The 18,460-nt window shown below is 35.5% G+C and overlaps 1 protein-coding gene across 2 annotated transcripts in view; it reads right to left on the bottom strand.

Annotated features, from left to right (window-relative positions):
• The window catches only part of LOC111635589 (uncharacterized protein PF11_0213-like), a 90,847-nt gene extending 75,406 nt beyond the window's left edge, over positions 1–15,441 (bottom strand). For both annotated transcript variants that reach the window (XM_023380591.1, XM_023380592.1), the window contains exon 1: positions 15,217–15,441. In XM_023380591.1, coding sequence (XP_023236359.1) covers positions 15,217–15,365 — 149 coding nt within the window. In that variant the 5' untranslated portion in view covers positions 15,366–15,441. The remainder of the gene's footprint in view (positions 1–15,216) is intronic.
• Positions 15,442–18,460: the final 3,019 nt, after the last annotated feature.

Raw genomic sequence — 18,460 nt, 5'->3', positions numbered from 1 at the left:
GCTTATCACCCTGCATGCAATGGGATAGTTGAAAGATTCAATAAGACCCTTGTTGATATTATCTCACACTATGTAGCCAAAGACCAAAAGGACTGGGATGAATGGATTCCCTACGCCTTATTTGCATATAACACTACCGTCCACGCTTCTACGAATGACAGTCCATTCTTTCTGTTGTATGGACGAGATCCAATTTACCCCTTTGACCTTATCACCCGTCCGACCAGAACTAAATACGATGTAGAAGATAACTTCGCATCGGAACTCCACCTTCGAATGGCCAGTGCCCATCAATTAGCACAAGAATATGCTGAAGCAGCAGCCAGAGAACGTCAAAAAATACATCGCCGAACTCATAAAATTCCTACATATCAGGTAGGCGATCGAGTCTTCCTTAATGAGGTTGTCCTACCTCAAGGGTTAAAAAGGAAATTAGCACCCCGATGGTCCGGCCCATTTCGTATCATATCCAAATTAAGTCCTGTCACGTTCCTTATTGAAAATATTCAAACGAAGAAACAACTCCAAGTTCATGCTAATAGATTGAAACATTGCACCGCTAGACAAGAATTCGAAAGGTCAGAAAGTTTAGACCGATCTCCTACACCAACATCCACACAACCTAAGGTATTATCCCGCCAACCTTCCCTAAGTGCGGACCCATGGGACGAATTTATCCTCACCGAAATTCAACCACAACCAGAAACAGATCTAGAATCAGAGGATTCCGAAAGTGAAGAAAGAATAATAGAATCTATTCCTAGAGAAGAACCAAGAGAACCTACTTCCTCTCATTCGTATGCATTATGCAGCCGGGGACCAGTGGAAGAACATCCCTTGATTCTCCCGACACCTAGACGAAGTCGAATTCCCAAACGAAAGGCTAGCCTGCCAAAGGAAGGAAATAGCGGTCAACCAAAATTAACAAAACAGAGTTAATTAAGACAACAGCCAAAATTTACAAGAGAGAGAGAGAGAGAGAGAGAGAGAGAGAGAGAGAGAGTAGATTATAAATCCATTAAACCTCTATGTATCGCGGAAAAAATATATTGTCGGAAATAATTAAGTGAAATGATAACCATATTATAAAAATACTCATATCCATGTCGGAAATAACTCGTGTTAATATTGTTCAATCAGAGAGAGAGACTCTTAAATATAATGTGTTCACAAGACGTCAAATCAAATTTCATCGAAAATCGCAAGAACCTCGAGGAAATACCCTACATCCTCTACCTTCCATCAGAACTTAACTCATTAAAATAGATCTTGCTCACTCAGAACAAGCCCGATTTTGGAAAGACTGGGGTGATGTGAGGGACGGACAGACCCACAATAAAGTGTTATTTTAAATTTTATTTATTGGAACTTTAATCAATTAAAATCGAGCGTTAGGCTAAAAGCCATAAAACATTTCTTTCCCACGGAGTTAGTTCCTTGTTGAGAAGGATCCAGTTAGTCAGGGATGTGTCACCAGGAACTTTTGATGGAGAATCCATATTGGACGCGAGACNGAGAGCACTACTCAGTGCGTTTTACCTGTCAATGTGTCAGCCATCTTGTTTTGCCAGTGTGGTTAATATAGACCCGACGCCTCTCGCTTAGGGGTGGTTGACCTTAGGCGAAATGGTTACGACCCTCGCCTTGCCCGCAATCTGTCAGGATGATGCGAGAAAGTCTTTTTACGTATAAGGTTAGTGGTTTGCTGGATGCTGAGAGACTCACACAGAGACCAAATTTACAAAATTAACGCGTTTATTTTTAGAAAGACATGCTTACAATGATCGAAACAATCGGAATTGTAGCCTTTACTCCTTCAATCCCAATCTGTGTCGACCGGACTGTTTTCTTCCAACCTCCCCGTGTCCTCGGAGCTATAACTAGAGCAGGCTTATAATTATTTACTAAAGATTCCTCCAACTTCCATTAAACCTAAATGCGTTTTCTCAGCAGCTGCGTATATGTGCAACAAATTGAGAAGCAGACTTGGTGATGAGACACCGGATGCGTTGTTATTTCTCAGATCATATTTTGGCAATTCAAATTAGAATGTTCCTATTAGATTAGTTTTCTTTATATTTAAAAAATGTCACTGATTAATATTATTTTAAAATACTTTTTGCTAAGAAACTTACTATACTACCAACTAATACTTACTAGGTTGTTACATGAATGTCGTCTATTTAGTCGATGTTAAGAGAGATTTTTGTCAATTTTTTACGTTTATTTGCATAGTTTGTTACATAAAGGTTTTTTCAATTTATGTGAGTTTAAAGAGATCTCAATGATGCTTAAAAAAGAATAAATTTAACATGAAGACAGTGATTTTAAGTCTGGTTAGTCTGACTCTAAATCTGATTAGTTAGAGTGATTACATTAGCTAGGTATATACCGTATAATATGTGAGGGACAGACAGACCCACAATAAAGTGTTATTTCAAATTTTATTTATTGGAACTTTAATCAATTAAAATCGAGCGTTAGGCTAAAAGCCATAAAAAATTTCTTTCTCACGGAGTTAGTTCCTTGTTGAGAAGGATCCAGTTAGTCAGGGATGTGTCACCAGGAACTTTTGATGGAGAATCCATATTGGACGCGAGACCCTTAACGGCAACCACCTGACCTCATGGAAAAAACCCAAGAGGAATAACGAGAGAAAGGGAAAAAGACCCCGAAGTCAGTCGTCATCCGAAGTCCCTCTACAAAAGTCGTCATCTGAAGTCCCTCTACAAAAGTCATAATCCGAAGTCCCTCTACAAAAGTCGTCATCCGAAGTCCCTCTACAAAAGTCGTCATCCGAAGTCCCTCTACAAAAGTCATCCTCCAGGATTAAAACCGTGACCCAGGATAAAACCCGTGCACCAAAATCCCGAATTAACACCGTGACAGAAGTAACACCGTGTCTCTTTTAAAAATCTCACCCCACTTCCGTGCTTCCACACCTCCGAGTTCCCGTTAACGGACAAAACCTAGGGAAAGACCATTTCAGAGGAGTCAATAGGGTCATCATCATACTACAGATCTGCGACCTAGGAAAAAGAAAGGTATTTATCAACTCGCGATTCGGTTGTAAACTCTCTCTCGAACGGAATAGTATAATTAAGTCCGATAATATGCCCGATATCTCTGTATTTTCTTTGTTTATTATTAAAATTGTTATTTGTTAGAAAACATGGAGTCCGAGTGAGTCACTTCCTCGTCTCTCTCCTCACCTCTACTCCGAATCCAATCACTCACACGCTACCGCTCACGTGACGGAACGTCACAATTTCCGAGTCCTGCGAGACTCGGTGGTGTCAGATTCAGGTCTCCTGACGTGGTGTCGAAGAGACACCGACCCTACGGTCACAGTGGTGTCAGAAGTGGGATTATGTTGGGCGGTGAGGAGTTGTTCTAAGTCGAATTCCATTTTGTGTAAGGATTGGTCAGCTTGCATGATATCAGCATCTGGATGCACGTGGGAAGTAGAGATGGGAAGTTTGTTTTGGGTGAGGCGAGATTGAATTAATTTCAGCTCGGTTTCATTGATGATATTATTGATAGAGGGAATAATAAAATGTCGTAGATTCTTGACCTTAAGGACGGTCTGTCTTTGGAAATGAGATGTTAAAATTATTCCCGGAAGGTATCCCACACAAATTTCGGGAAGCATTATAATACCAGTGGCATTTATCTTGGTGATCATGACCGAGGTTCTCTTTTCTTGTCTGGTCTTGTGAGGTCGAAGGGACATCTAACTGTGAGGATCATTGATGTGGATATAGAATAGGCCCAGGTTCCTTGATTGTCAATTCGATGAAAAATGGGTGATTAAGATCTTATCAGTCGTCTAGGACATAGAAGATTAATAGTTTTTTCATTTCCCAGGAATAATGAATATTCACAGCTTTGTCGCACTGATTGCTAGATTGGAACATTTGGGGTACAGATGGCAATAAGTGTTGTTTGACATCTTGTTAAGTCATAATATGATAATAACATATAGGATTGTCGATCCCTGGATAAGGCAATGATTGGATATGAGTTGTTGTAGTAGACAAAAGAGTTGATCATTGGGTAGTATATGGGAAGTCGAATGATTTCGTATACGTCAAAGTATCCGGTAAGAGTAATGAGAGGTATCTTGGCAAAAATACGTAACACCTTGGGTAGCGCTATGGCGGTGATAGAGGTCCATTGACTGATAATGTCCATCGTGGGGCTGCGATATTCTCTTGTTCTGGGTTTTGCACTTGTCGTTGCACTAGAGTGATTAAAAGTTGTAAGTGTCGTTTCAAAAGATGTAGTTGTTCCTCATATGGTTCGAATGAGATATCAGTAATAAGAATCCAATAATTGGTTGTCATGAAAAAATTTCCTTGATGCACAAAGATAACCCCCTTTTGTAGATTATAAGCTTCTTCTCTCAGTCCAGTTGAAGGCGTACAGAGCCAGTCTAAAGGTTATTCGATTCTTAATCGATCAACAACCAAAGTCACCCATACCCAAAGAAAAAATTCTAATCCTGAACAAACTCGAGATGTCCTCTTATCGGCAAATTGTAATCTTCCCCCGAGATCTGAAATAATTATGATGGCCAATATATCGGGATTAAGACAAAAAGGCAAAATCGGAGTTATAGAATCCAGTATTATTGGCCAGGAGGGGGTCGTAGGAACAGATATCCTAGCAAAAACTATGAAGGGAGGACAAGTACCAGTCCGTATAACTAACCTTTCCACCCAACCTAGGAAAATAGCGAAAGGCGAATGTGTAGGAACCTTTTTAAGAGCAGTAGAAGACAAATCTCCCATAAAGCCCTGCTCTATCAATAAATCCTCTATTCCTGATCTTACCAGAGAAAAATTCAGTCAATTATTCAATTTGTCCCATATCGGAAAAGGGAAAAAACAGCCTTTATTAGACCTCTTGTACAAATATCGACATGTCTTTGCCACTCACGATTATGATTTGGGATATTGTCAAGTCGTGGAACATGAAATCAATACCGGAGATGCTTCACCCATATACCAGCCTCCATATCGAATATCCTACTCTCAAAGAGAAAAAATGAATGAAATCGTTGATGAGTTATTAGTTCATGGAATAATATCGCACTCAAAATCCCCCTGGTCAGCACCTGCATTATTAGTCAAGAAAAAAGAGCCGGGGCTATGGCGCCTTGTCATAGATTATCGCAAGCTCAATAAAGTCACCGAGACAAACCCATATCCATTACCTTTAGTTCAGGAAGCCCTCAGTTTGATGGGAAAGGCAAAATATTTTTCGACCATGGACACCCTTTCGGGGTTCTGGCAATTAGCCCTGAGAAATAAAGAAAAGTCCGCTTTTTCTAGCCCAGACGGTCATTATCAGTGGAATCGGATGCCAATGGGTCTTTGCGGGAGCCCTGCATCCTGGCACAGGGTGGCAGACTTCATCCTTCATGGATTAAAAGGGAAAACTTGCCTCGTCTATATGGACGACATCTTGACTTTTAGTTCCGACTTCCAAACCCATCTCTCACGATTAGAACAAATTTTCCAACGCCTTGCTGCCACTGGCTTAAAACTAAAACCAAAGAAATGTCATTTCTTGCAACGACAAATTAAATTCCTGGGCCACAACGTTTCTGATGAAGGGATAAGACCGGATCCTGACAAAATCAATTGTGTATTGACTTTTCCCAAACCTACTAACAAACATGATATCAAGTCGTTTCTAGGTTTAACCGGATATTACCGGCGCCTCATAAAATCGTATGCAGATATCGCAAAGCCACTGACCGATCTCTTAAAGAATGATGCTCAATTCCAATGGGGAGAAGGGCAAGAGTGGAGTTTCGAGAGATTAAAAGAAATCATTACTTCAGCCCCACTGTTAAAATCTCCTGATTTTACCAAACCTTTTATACTGGCTACAGATGCTTCTAACAAGGCTATAGGAGCAGTATTATCACAAGAAGATGAACGAGGAGAAATGCCAATCGCTTATGCTAGTCGCATATTGAGGAAAGCTGAGAAAAATTATAGTACTACTGAGAAGGAGTGCCTAGCGGTTGTTTGGGCTACCAAATATTTCAAACCTTATTTATATGGAAGGAAATTCATTATTCTCACTGACCACAGACCATTGAAATGGCTCATGAGCAATAAAGACTCTAGCACAAACTCTCGAATAGCTCGTTGGATTATATTTTTGCAAGAATTTGAGTTCGAAGTAAGGCATAAAGCGGGAGAATGTCATAGAAACGCCGATGCTTTAAGTCGCATTCCTATCAGACAAATCGTAGAGACTGAAGACGACCTTGACCCAATATACTCCAAAGCCCAAATCCGAGATTTACAGAGACGAGATCCAAAATGGAATCCTATAATTCAGCAACTAGAAGATGAAACCACACAAGATCCAAATCTTAAGAACCAATTCTTCTTAGATGAGGAAGGAGCTCTTTATCATTTACAACCTAGCAATCAAGGAGACTTCCTAGAACAATTAGTCATTCCATCCGTATTGATTCCATATATACTACATACTTATCATGATACTCCTGTCGGAGGACATTTGGGAGCACGAAGAATGCAACAAAAACTCCAGACTTTATTTTATTGGCAGACCATGAACAAAGACATAAAAACTCATTGCCAAGAATGTCAACGATGTGCTATACACAAGCGAAAGGACAAACGAACAGAAGCTGAACTACAGTTATTCTCTCCCCTCACACATTTATTTGAACGGACGGCTATGGACATTATCGGTCCTTTGCCTATTACAACCAACGGAAACAAATACATCCTAGTTTTTGTGGACCATTTCAGCCGATATGCAGAAGCAATACCTTTACCCGATATTCATAGCAAAACTATCGCCAAGGCCTTCGTTACCAACATTGTTTTACGCCATTCAACTCCTGTACAACTTCTTACAGATCGAGCCCCAAATTTAATCTCCAAGATGTTCAAGGAAGTATGCGAATTGCTTCATATTAAGCGACTTCTTACAACCGCTTATCACCCTGCATGCAATGGGATAGTTGAAAGATTCAATAAGACCCTTGTTGATATTATCTCACACTATGTAGCCAAAGACCAAAAGGACTGGGATGAATGGATTCCCTACGCCTTATTTGCATATAACACTACCGTCCACGCTTCTACGAATGACAGTCCATTCTTTCTGTTGTATGGACGAGATCCAATTTACCCCTTTGACCTTATCACCCGTCCGACCAGAACTAAATACGATGTAGAAGATAACTTCGCATCGGAACTCCACCTTCGAATGGCCAGTGCCCATCAATTAGCACAAGAATATGCTGAAGCAGCAGCCAGAGAACGTCAAAAAATACATCGCCGAACTCATAAAATTCCTACATATCAGGTAGGCGATCGAGTCTTCCTTAATGAAGTTGTCCTACCTCAAGGGTTAAAAAGGAAATTAGCACCCCGATGGTCCGGCCCATTTCGTATCATATCCAAATTAAGTCCTGTCACGTTCCTTATTGAAAATATTCAAACGAAGAAACAACTCCAAGTTCATGCTAATAGATTGAAACATTGCACCGCTAGACAAGAATTCGAAAGGTCAGAAAGTTTAGACCGATCTCCTACACCAACATCTACACAACCTAAGGTATTATCCCGCCAACCTTCCCTAAGTGCAGACCCATGGGACGAATTTATTCTCACCGAAATTCAACCACAATCAGAAACGGAATTAGAATCAGAGGAACACGATTCCGAAAGTGAAGAAAGAATAATAGAATCTACTCCTAGAGAAGAACCAAGAGAACCTACTTCCTCTCATTCTTATGCATTACGCAGCCGGGGACCAGTGGAAGAACGTCCCTGGATTCTCCCGACCCCTAGACGAAGTCGAATTCCCAAACGAAAGGCTAGCCCGCCAAAGGAAGGAAATAGCGGTCAATCAAAAGTAACAAGACAGAGTTAATTAGGACAACAGACAAAATTTACAAGAGAGAGAGAGAGTAGATTATAAATCCATTAAACCTCTGTATAACGCGAAAAAAAAATATATTGTCGGAAATAATTAATCATATCAATGATAATCATATCAATGTCGGAAATAATTCATGTTAGTATTATGCACTCAGAGAGAGAGAGAGACTTTTAAATATTATGTGTTCACAAAACGGGTCTTTATCATTGTCAAATCAAATTTCATCGAAAATCACAAGAACCTCCAGGAAACACCCTACATCCTCTACCTTCCATTGAAACTTCAGCTCCTTAAAATCGATCTTGCTCACTCAGAACAAGCCCGATTTTGGAAAGGCCGGGGTGATGTGAGGGACGAACAGACCCACAATAAAGTGTTATTTTAAATTTTAATTATTGGAAACTTTAATCGGTTAAATTCGAACGTTTTATCGAGTTAGGCTAAAAGCCATAAAAATTATTTCCCACGGAGTTTGTTCCTTGTTGAGTCGGATCAAGTTAGTCAGGGATGTGTCACCAGGAACTTTGAATGGAAAAGACATATTGGACGGGCGACCGTTAAAGGCCATCACCTGACCTCATGGAAAAAACCCAAGAGGAATGAAAAAGGGAAAAAGAAAAACGACCCCGAAGTCAGTCGTCATCCGAAGTCCCTCTACAAAAGTCGTCATCTGAAGTCCCTCTACAAAAGTCATCCTCCAGGATTAAAACCGTGACCCAGGATAAAACCCGTGCACCAAAATCCCGAATTAACACCGTGACAGAAGTAACACCGTGTCTCTTTTAAAAATCTCACCCCACTTCCGTGCTTCCACACCTCCGAGTTCCCGTTAACGGACAAAACCTAGGGAAAGACCATTTCAGAGGAGTCAATAGGGTCATCATCATACTACAGATCTGCGACCTAGGAAAAAGAAAGGTATTTATCAACTCGCGATTCGGTTGTAAACTCTCTCTCGAATGGAATAGTATAATTAAGTCCGATAATATGCCCGATATCTCTGTATTTTCTTTGTTTATTATTAAAATTGTTATTTGTTAGAAAACATGGAGTCCGAGTGAGTCACTTCCTCGTCTCTCTCCTCACTTCTACTCCGAATCCAATCACTCACACGCTACCGCTCACATGACGGAACGTCGCGATTTCCGAGTCCTGCGAGACTCGGTGGTGTCAAATTCAGGTCTCCTGACGTGGTGTCGAAGAGACACCGACCCTACGGTCACAAATACGTTGATTTTTGTTTAAATTTTGATTTGTTGATTTCTGTAAGATTTTTCTTATTTTTATTAAACCTCAATACCAAAATAATCCTGGGAGCCCAGGATTGACTAAGTATAATCCTGAAATCCCGGGATTAGAAATAAGAACCGGGATCGAATTCCCTAAGTGTAAGTAATAATTTTATCGTCCAATGAAGTGGAAAAGGTTCTCCATAGACTTAGCATAAGAAGGGTTTGTTTCACTGCATTAAGGTAACAGGACCCATATTGCAATAGAACAAGTAATCCATAGACACACTTGAAAGAAGGGATTTGGCCTGTACCTTCCGCTGGCCATATAAACATTGAAAGGGAGTCGTATGTGGCTCCGCATGGAAGGCTGTGCATTCCTGAATATAACATGATTTCCTATATTTTTCAGTGGATAATGTTCACACAAATAATCAATAATTGTGGAATTCTATCATTATATTTCTTCAATATGAATCGTTCTGTTAAAAGAAATGATATAAAAATGAGCAATTATTTAGTGTGACATTGTCACAATGCTGGATTGCAATTTTTAATTTATTTCATTTAAAATATTTGCTCTCCACTGCAAATTATTAATAGTATCTTGCCTCTGTACATCATACTTTTCCTTTAACAATAGAGTCGTGCCAATCAACTATTAACTACTTTCAAAGAAAAAGTTTTGAATTGAAATAACATGACTTCCAGTTTGATTCGAAAGTTCATATATACAGTAATTAACTAGGACCTATAGCCACTAAGATTCAGATATCTGGTATCAGATTTCATCTATCTAACTCCATTCTCAAGAATAAGGAAAGACAGACAGATGGATGGAATTTAGTCTCAATTTTTTTCAAATTGCAGCCCAATGACATCAAAATTATGCAATCTAATTTCAATTTACACTAATTTTGCTGTTTTTTATTAATATTGTGGTCTTATATTCAGTTTGACTTATCAACTTTTTTAAAATTTATTTTATTTAAATAAATTTACTTCATTCTTAAAAACTAATTTCGTATTTTACTGTTTTTTTGAGTCATTGTTTTGTTGAGAGTAGTAATCTCATGCATTACAACATTACTTAATGAGTGTAAATCAACAAATAAACAGTTTGAATTCCATAGCTTCAGTATACAAAGTTTTTAAAGTTAAATATATCTATTTTGACATTTATCTAAAAAAAAATTTGAAATTGAAATTAAGAAAATAGGAAAACAAAAATAATATTGTCAAGTCTAGAAAAATCACAATATGAAAGATGAACATGCAACTGTAGTTAATCCAATGAATTAATCAATGCAGCTTTAATAGTGGGTAAAGTCAAACTGTTAAAGGAATGCTAACTTTGACATTTTCAATGTATCATTCTCAGATGTGGACAGATGAAAACATTTCTACAATACACTTCTTGTCTAGTCTTGTGTTCAATTATACTAGCACTAAAAACGGAAATCCGTTATAGTGTTAGTATAATAGATGAAAACATAATGCCAGTGTTGATTAGGAAAGAATATATAGCGCACACAAGCAGGAAGTGGACTGTGTCAACAGCAGTTGATCTGAAAAACTAAGAGAATACCAGGCAGGAAAAAGGGAATCCTTCTCACTGCTGTTTAAACACTTGTTGACAATAATGTAAGAAATTTCATACTTTTGTAAAAGATAGGTGTAGAAGGGTTGAGAGAAAGTTTTGTAAAAGAAATTTCATACTTTTGTAAAAGGGTTGAGAGAAAGTTTGATGATTTTGGTCACCTGCCAATCTACCTCAGTATAGGAAAGTTAGCTAATAAAGATAAAACTGTAGCAGATCTTGCTCTTTTAATGTCATCTCTAGCATTCTTTTAACTTTAGAGACTGTTAAAGGTGCTGTGATTAATTCAACAAAACACACTCATTTAATGAAGAATATTCTGGATGCATCATTCCAGCATAATTTAAAGTTAAAACAATTCTAATAAGAATGGTAGAAAAACTTGTCAAGCTTAAATCTTGAAATGACCTGCTATTAATAAGAAGTATAAATTTTATCTATACCAGTGGTTCTCAAACTTTTTTGATTCTCAGCACCCTTGCTAAATTCAAATTTTCCCAAGTGCCCTATGTCAAATTCTAACACATACAATTTGCAAAATAAAGAAATAGCCAATATGTTTTAAGAGTTAAGATGTTAAGTAAAAAATAAATAAAACACGTATTTAAGGTAACTAAAAAATGTAATTGAACAAATTCAATTAATTATAATTAGTGGGATTGATGAGTCTGTTGATCACAGCACATTTTCTCAAACCTTAGAATAAAACTGGGCACAGCCACCCTCATTTCCTTCTCCACATTGATTTTCGTGCAATGCTTAGTTTTTATCACAGCAACAGACCAGACCCGCTGTGCACAAATAAGAAGTCGCAAATGGAATTAAAATTCTCTGAGTTTTACCACTCAGAAGGGATATTCATCTTTTACTGATATCCAAAATTCAGTTAATTCCATGCTGATAAATTTTGTTTTCAATGTACTGTTACAAGACAACTCAATAAGATTCTCTTATTCTGCAGCAGTAAATTCAGATGGAGAACTGGCATTGAATTTATGCAAATTTATCAAAATTTATCAATATTATCATTTTGAAAATATATCTGAAATCAGGTGATATGCTGTGATAAATGTTCTTCAAAACTAGATTTCACACCTCGAGAGAAATCAACACCATTGGAGATCAAAAACTGTTGCAACAAGAGGAAACATTGTTTTCCTTTGTCATCGTTTATTTTTCTTTTCCATAGTTTTAATTTTTTTATAAAAGCTGAAATTTTCTCAATCAACTTTGAAAGGTGCACGCTGCTTCCCTACAAAAAGAGATTCAGAGCATTCAGCTTTTCAAAAATATCACATAAGTATGCTAGTTTTGCCAAAAAATCTTTAATCACAAAATTTTTGGAATACTTATGGTCTTCCTCTTTAAGAAAAATATAAATTTCCTGTTGCAGTTCAAATATACAAGACAAAGTATTACCTCGAGAGCCATTGCTCTCTCGTGGTAATGTTTTGTACTTTCACGAAGCGCTGTAGTACAACAAAGATGTGTGCTTGGATCCCACACCCTCACAGAGTTTTTTGAAAAATCTTGCCTCAATAGCCATTTTTATAAAGTTTACTACATGTACTACATATTCTGGTTCAATGCAGGACTGAGATATTTTAATGTGAGTGTTGTCCTGTGAATAACACAATAGGGTCCATAGTGCATCAGGATCTTTGTTTCGAAAAATTCCTTGCAATCCTCCATAACATCCAGACATAGAATGAGCACTATCAGTAAAGATACCAATGCATTTGGTCCACTTCAAATTATTTTCTGAAATAAAAATATGAAGGATCTAGAACAAGTCATGAGCCTTAGCACCAGCAATAATACTTTTACAGAAGAGAAAGTCTTCTACAATGTTATTATTATCTATAAACTGTACATAGCAAACCAAGTGAGCATCATTATTATTATCTGTGTCCTCACCAGCTGCAATCCAAACTAAACATTGGAGATCCTTCACTATGTGCTGTATTCTTCAACTGTTAGTGTTATTGGACAAAGGCACTTTTGAAAGCTGCTATCCAGCAGACCCATCAATCATAATGTTCACCATATCTGAAGCAGCCAGTAGAATGAGGTTTTCTGAGATAGTATGATGCTTTTCACATTTTGCGATTCTATGTGCATCTTTATTACTGAGTTAATGATTTGCATCAGGTCTGCTAGATGTCGCATCTTATCACATCGAATTGAAAGGGAAAGTAAAATTATCAAAATTTTATAATATTTTGTGGCTTCCTCGCAGGTGCTGCGGTTCCCTAGGCGCTGTGGCACACACATCGAAAATCGCTGATCTATACAATAGAAAATCTAGATGCTGGAACAATAATGTCTGAAACAAGTGTTTAATTTCACTGTAATCTGTGATATGTATATTAATTTAAATTTAAATTTGCTTCCTACCACAAAAAATTACTTTTAACATAACAGTTGCTATGGAAACAAATTCATAAACTGTATATTTTAATACTATAAATATAACAACAGTATTCATTGCAATTATTCTAATAGATAATTAATTAATGAAAGAAAGCTATCCATTCCAAGAGGTAAATTTATGGTAAGATTATGAAATGATAAGAATGCTAGAATCTTGACATTTTTACATATTGAAATAGAGTATTTAATTAAAAACTGCCAATTTGATATTTACATCACTAAAATATTTTCATTGATATAAGTTTAATTATTCTGCGCTAATAAATAATTACTGTGTTAATATGTTAATAAGATTTAATTAACAAAATTACATTTTACATTTAATTAAACAAATACAAAAATCAAACAGCAACAAAACTACAATTATTGCAGAAAAATACATTAAGTTATCTAATTATACAACTATTAATGATACTAACTTGTTTTCTGATTACAATCATATTACTTTCAATTAACTGTTTTAATTATCTGTAATGTTAATCAGCTGTCCATCAATCCATCAATCAATCAATCAGTACCATATCTAGCCTACTGTTGTAAAATGCAAGACTATGTCATTAATCTACAAATACTATCTTATAAAAGTGGCAGAGACTCTTGGTTGTCAGATATAAATTACAAATGTCTGTACTCTATGACTGAAAAATCAAATATAGTACTGTACAAAACTCTGGTTTCAAACACCTCACCTTTCAAACAATTCGGTTTACGAACTAAATTGTGAACTCATTTTGGCCCCGGTTGCCAAACAAGCTTCTCAGTAGAGCCGGACACCAATGGTCAACTTCCTATACTTCCCGTGTTAAAGAAAGTTGACGGCCCAACCAAATAACGACAAAACTACCAATTCAGTAGTTAGCGCCGCCCAGATTGCCTCACGTCACAATACAAATCAACGACGACGTTGCTATTTAAATTACAATTCAATGTGCATATAGAAATGATACTATTTCTGTTTTTCGATACACATCACAGTCAAATTTAAATCAAATTAATAAAAACCGTGTTAACTGACATTCACATTATATAAATAGCATTCAAGAATTCATGTTTAATTAAGCTTAAGTAAAATTAAATAACAAAAATTTGTTAATATAATATTTATATTTGTTAATACTACGTAGCCAGTTAATTAAACTAAAACTAATAATTAAATTTAAAAATAATAAAATAATAATAATTAAAACTGGCCTTTATACCAAAACTGAAATCAAATCAATTGAAACATAATAGGAGAAACTTGTTACATTTCAAACAAAACATAATATTTCAAAAAGTGTGGCTAAAGTTCTCGTTCGTCTCGATCGATTTGGTTATATTTAATGCAATAAGAGTTCAGTCGCTATTTCTGTTTCTTATATAACTCCTTAAAAGTCCTTTATAAGGAGCTAGCCACCTAATTTTCATAGATGTGTAGCTTCTAATAAGAAGCTACACATCTTTGAAACTTATTAACTCTGTATATACTAAACCTTTTTCCTGATTTCTTACATAAGTGACTCCTGCTTGTTTCTAAAAGAATTACTTATTTTCAATACATAACTCATGAACTGATTTAATAATATAATTTTCTATCTTAGATAAAACTCGCAATTTTGTTAGCTCCTTGTTATTAGAGTTTTATAATATGTAATAAATACATTATACTGTATTTTTTTTATCGAGTATTTCTTTTACTGTTTACATTGTGTAGGGAATTTTAACCGTATTGTCACGATGACGTTTTTCTAGATATGATACCAGCCTTTATCAGTTCTTCCTGACATTAGTTGTACTTAATCTCTATGCATTAACACCATTCGTAAATGTCCTTTTTCTCGTATTATTCTTAACGTCGATGAATGCGAACATGGTTTTAATAAAGTCAATATACGCAAGCACAAAATCGTTGGCAACGTATGTTATTTGGTTACGTTTTAGTCACATACAACTCATTGTATAAACCCAAACAATTACACACGTGCACATACCGAGCCAAATTAAAATCCCGTAAATAAAATAACCTTTACAAACCTATCAATGACATTTTCTTCCCTAAAAGAGATCAAATTAAACAAAAAACTGGATTTCTCTCCATCTTGCTTTTCTTCCAAGCTCGTTTCTATCTTTAATTGTGTTTTTCCATTCCTTTTTAAGTAATTCTTTCCATTTCTCTTGTCCATTTTTTTCAATTTTAAGCCCGTATTCTATTTACAAATAAACCAAGTCCCGCTAAATATTCGAAAAGTCTGCCCACTTGTCCAGTATCGCAGCTTAACTTAATAGCCAAATTATAGCCTAAAACTTGGACTATTTTTAAATAGGCCGTCATTTTTGCCTGGTTCGTATTGTTTAATTGATCTGAATTTTTCCGATTATTAAAAATATTCAATTTAAAATACTAAAAACTATTTACCATAATAGAGTGGACTAATATTTTTATTTATATGTATAGCTTTACGAAATTATGGATTTTTTTTTATTTAATAATTTACACGAAGATGCTACGTGATACTAAACAATTCTTCTTTTACCGAAATATTAGTATACTTTTATAAAATAATTAAATATTTGCGAATGACTAGTGTAAATTGTAATATTATAAACTAGAATTTCAACACATTTTACATTTTTTGGAGAAACAAAATCTCTTCTTGGCGCCGCCTCAACTAGCCCATACAGTATTCTTGAAATCAGTACTCATTATATTTATCTGCAGTTTTTCATTTTTAAGTTATTACATAATCTAAACTTCTGGCTTTCTTTTACGACTCTAATTATTTTCTAATTCAGAGCATAAACCAGAATGCAACGCTTTCAACAATTGTCTCGCTGTATTTTCAACTTTTATTTCGCCGGTATCTTTGCGAAAGAATGATTTTTGCTATAGATATTGAATTTTTTAATGCTTTGCTTAAGTAGTAGTTAGTTTCAATTTAAGCGCTTAGGGAAGACAAGTACAGTGCGATGTTTTAACTAAAAACGATTGAAAGTGTTTTTTAAATTTTTATACATGACAATTCCTAAATTACTAAAACAACTGTGTTAATATTTGAAAGTATGGCAAATTTATAAAAAAATAGTTTATCAAATTTCGAAATTTCTCCTTATAAAATCTGTAGAAGAGTTTAAGAAACAGTTCCTAGCCAAGTATATGAGCTGGAATTGATTTTTCCTATTATGTAGTAGCCTAAATAAATACTCGCATTTTCATAATATTGACACAGAATTTTAATAAATTTTTATTTTTTATTAGATTTATATTTGTTTATGATATTTCTGTCTTGCAGCACTTTCAGTCAGTGTCTTCTTCAATCTGTCATTTCTCGAAATCTCGGGCTCTCTTTGGTCCCATTCTGCTAGATTTCTTTTAGACGAAATTCAAATATAAAATTAAATTCAGTTTGGCTAAACAAAGTGCCACATTTACATTTCTTCCCTTTGATTTAATATTTTTCAAATTATTTTTTTAACGTGAGACGTGTGATAATTCTATACGACAGTTGGAATGCATCACAAATGTTGTTTTCCGTTTTCAAGTGTAATGGAATGCTACATTTAATTAACACAAAAGATTATAATGAAACTACGTGTACTGTACGTACTACATCACAATTGTTTGTTAATTAATTGTTTAATTATAGGAAAAAATTTAAAATGTTTTTAAACTCGTTACTTTTTTATTTAGTTAATTAGATTTCTAGTCGATCCGTTGTCGTCACCTTTAGCAATGTGTTCGTGTTGGCTTAATGCGCAAAAACGATTTTAACTCAATGACGTGACATTTTGGAGTTAAAACGAGAAAATTCTGATGCATATGGCTTTCGTGCACAATATCATTTTCTTTCGTTGGCACTTAATAATACTGTATATATATATTATTCCTCTCTCTTACTCTACAAGTCGACTTCGTAAGAAAACGGCCGACGTAATGAATGTACCGAATAGACGGATGAAATTATTTGAAAGTTTAAAAATTGGAAGAAATGTGTATACATTATTCGGCTTTACCTCCAAAAGTAGGCCTTCTACGCTTCAAATTAGACTGACATTGTGGCTTGTGGACTTAAATAATGGACTTCTAAACTACAAGATTTGATAATTTGCGATATATCTATACAACAGAAAACACGGTTTAGAAGGACTAAATCATAATTTTTAAGATTTAGAACATTATTCGTTGTCATAGTATTACAGGATTTAGATTATTTGGAGTAGCAGTAGATAACTATTGTGAAGGTTTAAATTGTGGTCTAGGCGATCATTTGCTGTAGGCCCATAACCTGGCATCGCGCACTTGAAAGAACCAAACTGTTGCTTTTAAAATTATAGATTTAGGTTATTCGTGATGGCCTTGCAGATTTGGAAAGTTTTGAACGCCCTCTGTAAGCTTCAAGATTTAAAAAATTACTTGTGATACGTGATACTTGTGCAAACTACATGAAAGAAAAGTTTTGATTGGTTAAAATTTCAACGAAGATATTCGTTTTCATCGACAGCGCCCAGTAGCAACTTTTTTTTTTTTTATTCAGTTCGACGAATTAAACAAGTGGAAAGTGCCAATCACGCTCGACAGTCACGCGAAAGTGAGTCGGTGCCACGCGAAGGAAGTCGAGACGAATTGTAAGGTCACGCGAGCCTCACAAACCCTCACGAAGTGTCAGACGACAACGTATTTAAATGCCAAACTGCTATAAAAATTGGACTACGCGGCTCCGCCATAAATCTAAATTTGAATTTAATCTTAAAAACTGTCTGATTTATCTGTAAATCTCTCGTTTTCTTTAATAGAAAACTCTCGAGAAACAAAAAACTCTAAAAAGAAACTTCTTTGTAGATAAAGGAACATGGAAGCTTTCAATTTTTTTCTTTTTTAGAAATAATTTCTCGAGTAAATTCTATTAAAACATCGGCATTTAGATTCAGAAAAGTTCTTCATAATTTTGTCGAAAGATGTTCTGGGATTTAACTAATTTTGATGATTAAAAATAATTTTTCCTAATAACGTCTAATAAACCATTTTACGGTTCTTTCGGGGTATCTTGGGGCTTTTTAGATGTTATCAGGGTTTTTCAGGATTTCACAGATTTTTACATGTTATGTGTTTTCAAGGATTTTCGGGGGTGTTAAATGTTAAGGGGGCTTTTTAAGCTTTACTGAAATATTATCAGGGAAAATTATTTTCATAATTATTAAAATCTTATTTTGTAAATTGTTGATGGCTTTTAAGTTGTTAGATACTTTTCAGAGACGTTTTAAGTGAATTTTTTGTATAAAC

The sequence above is a fragment of the Centruroides sculpturatus genome, unplaced genomic scaffold, assembly GCF_000671375.1.
Source record: "Centruroides sculpturatus isolate CEXI.00-Female unplaced genomic scaffold, Cexi_2.0 scaffold970, whole genome shotgun sequence".
NCBI lineage: Eukaryota > Metazoa > Arthropoda > Arachnida > Scorpiones > Buthidae > Centruroides > Centruroides sculpturatus.
The sequence above is the reverse complement of the archived record's forward strand: the minus strand, read 5'-3'. Positions and strand labels throughout refer to the sequence as shown.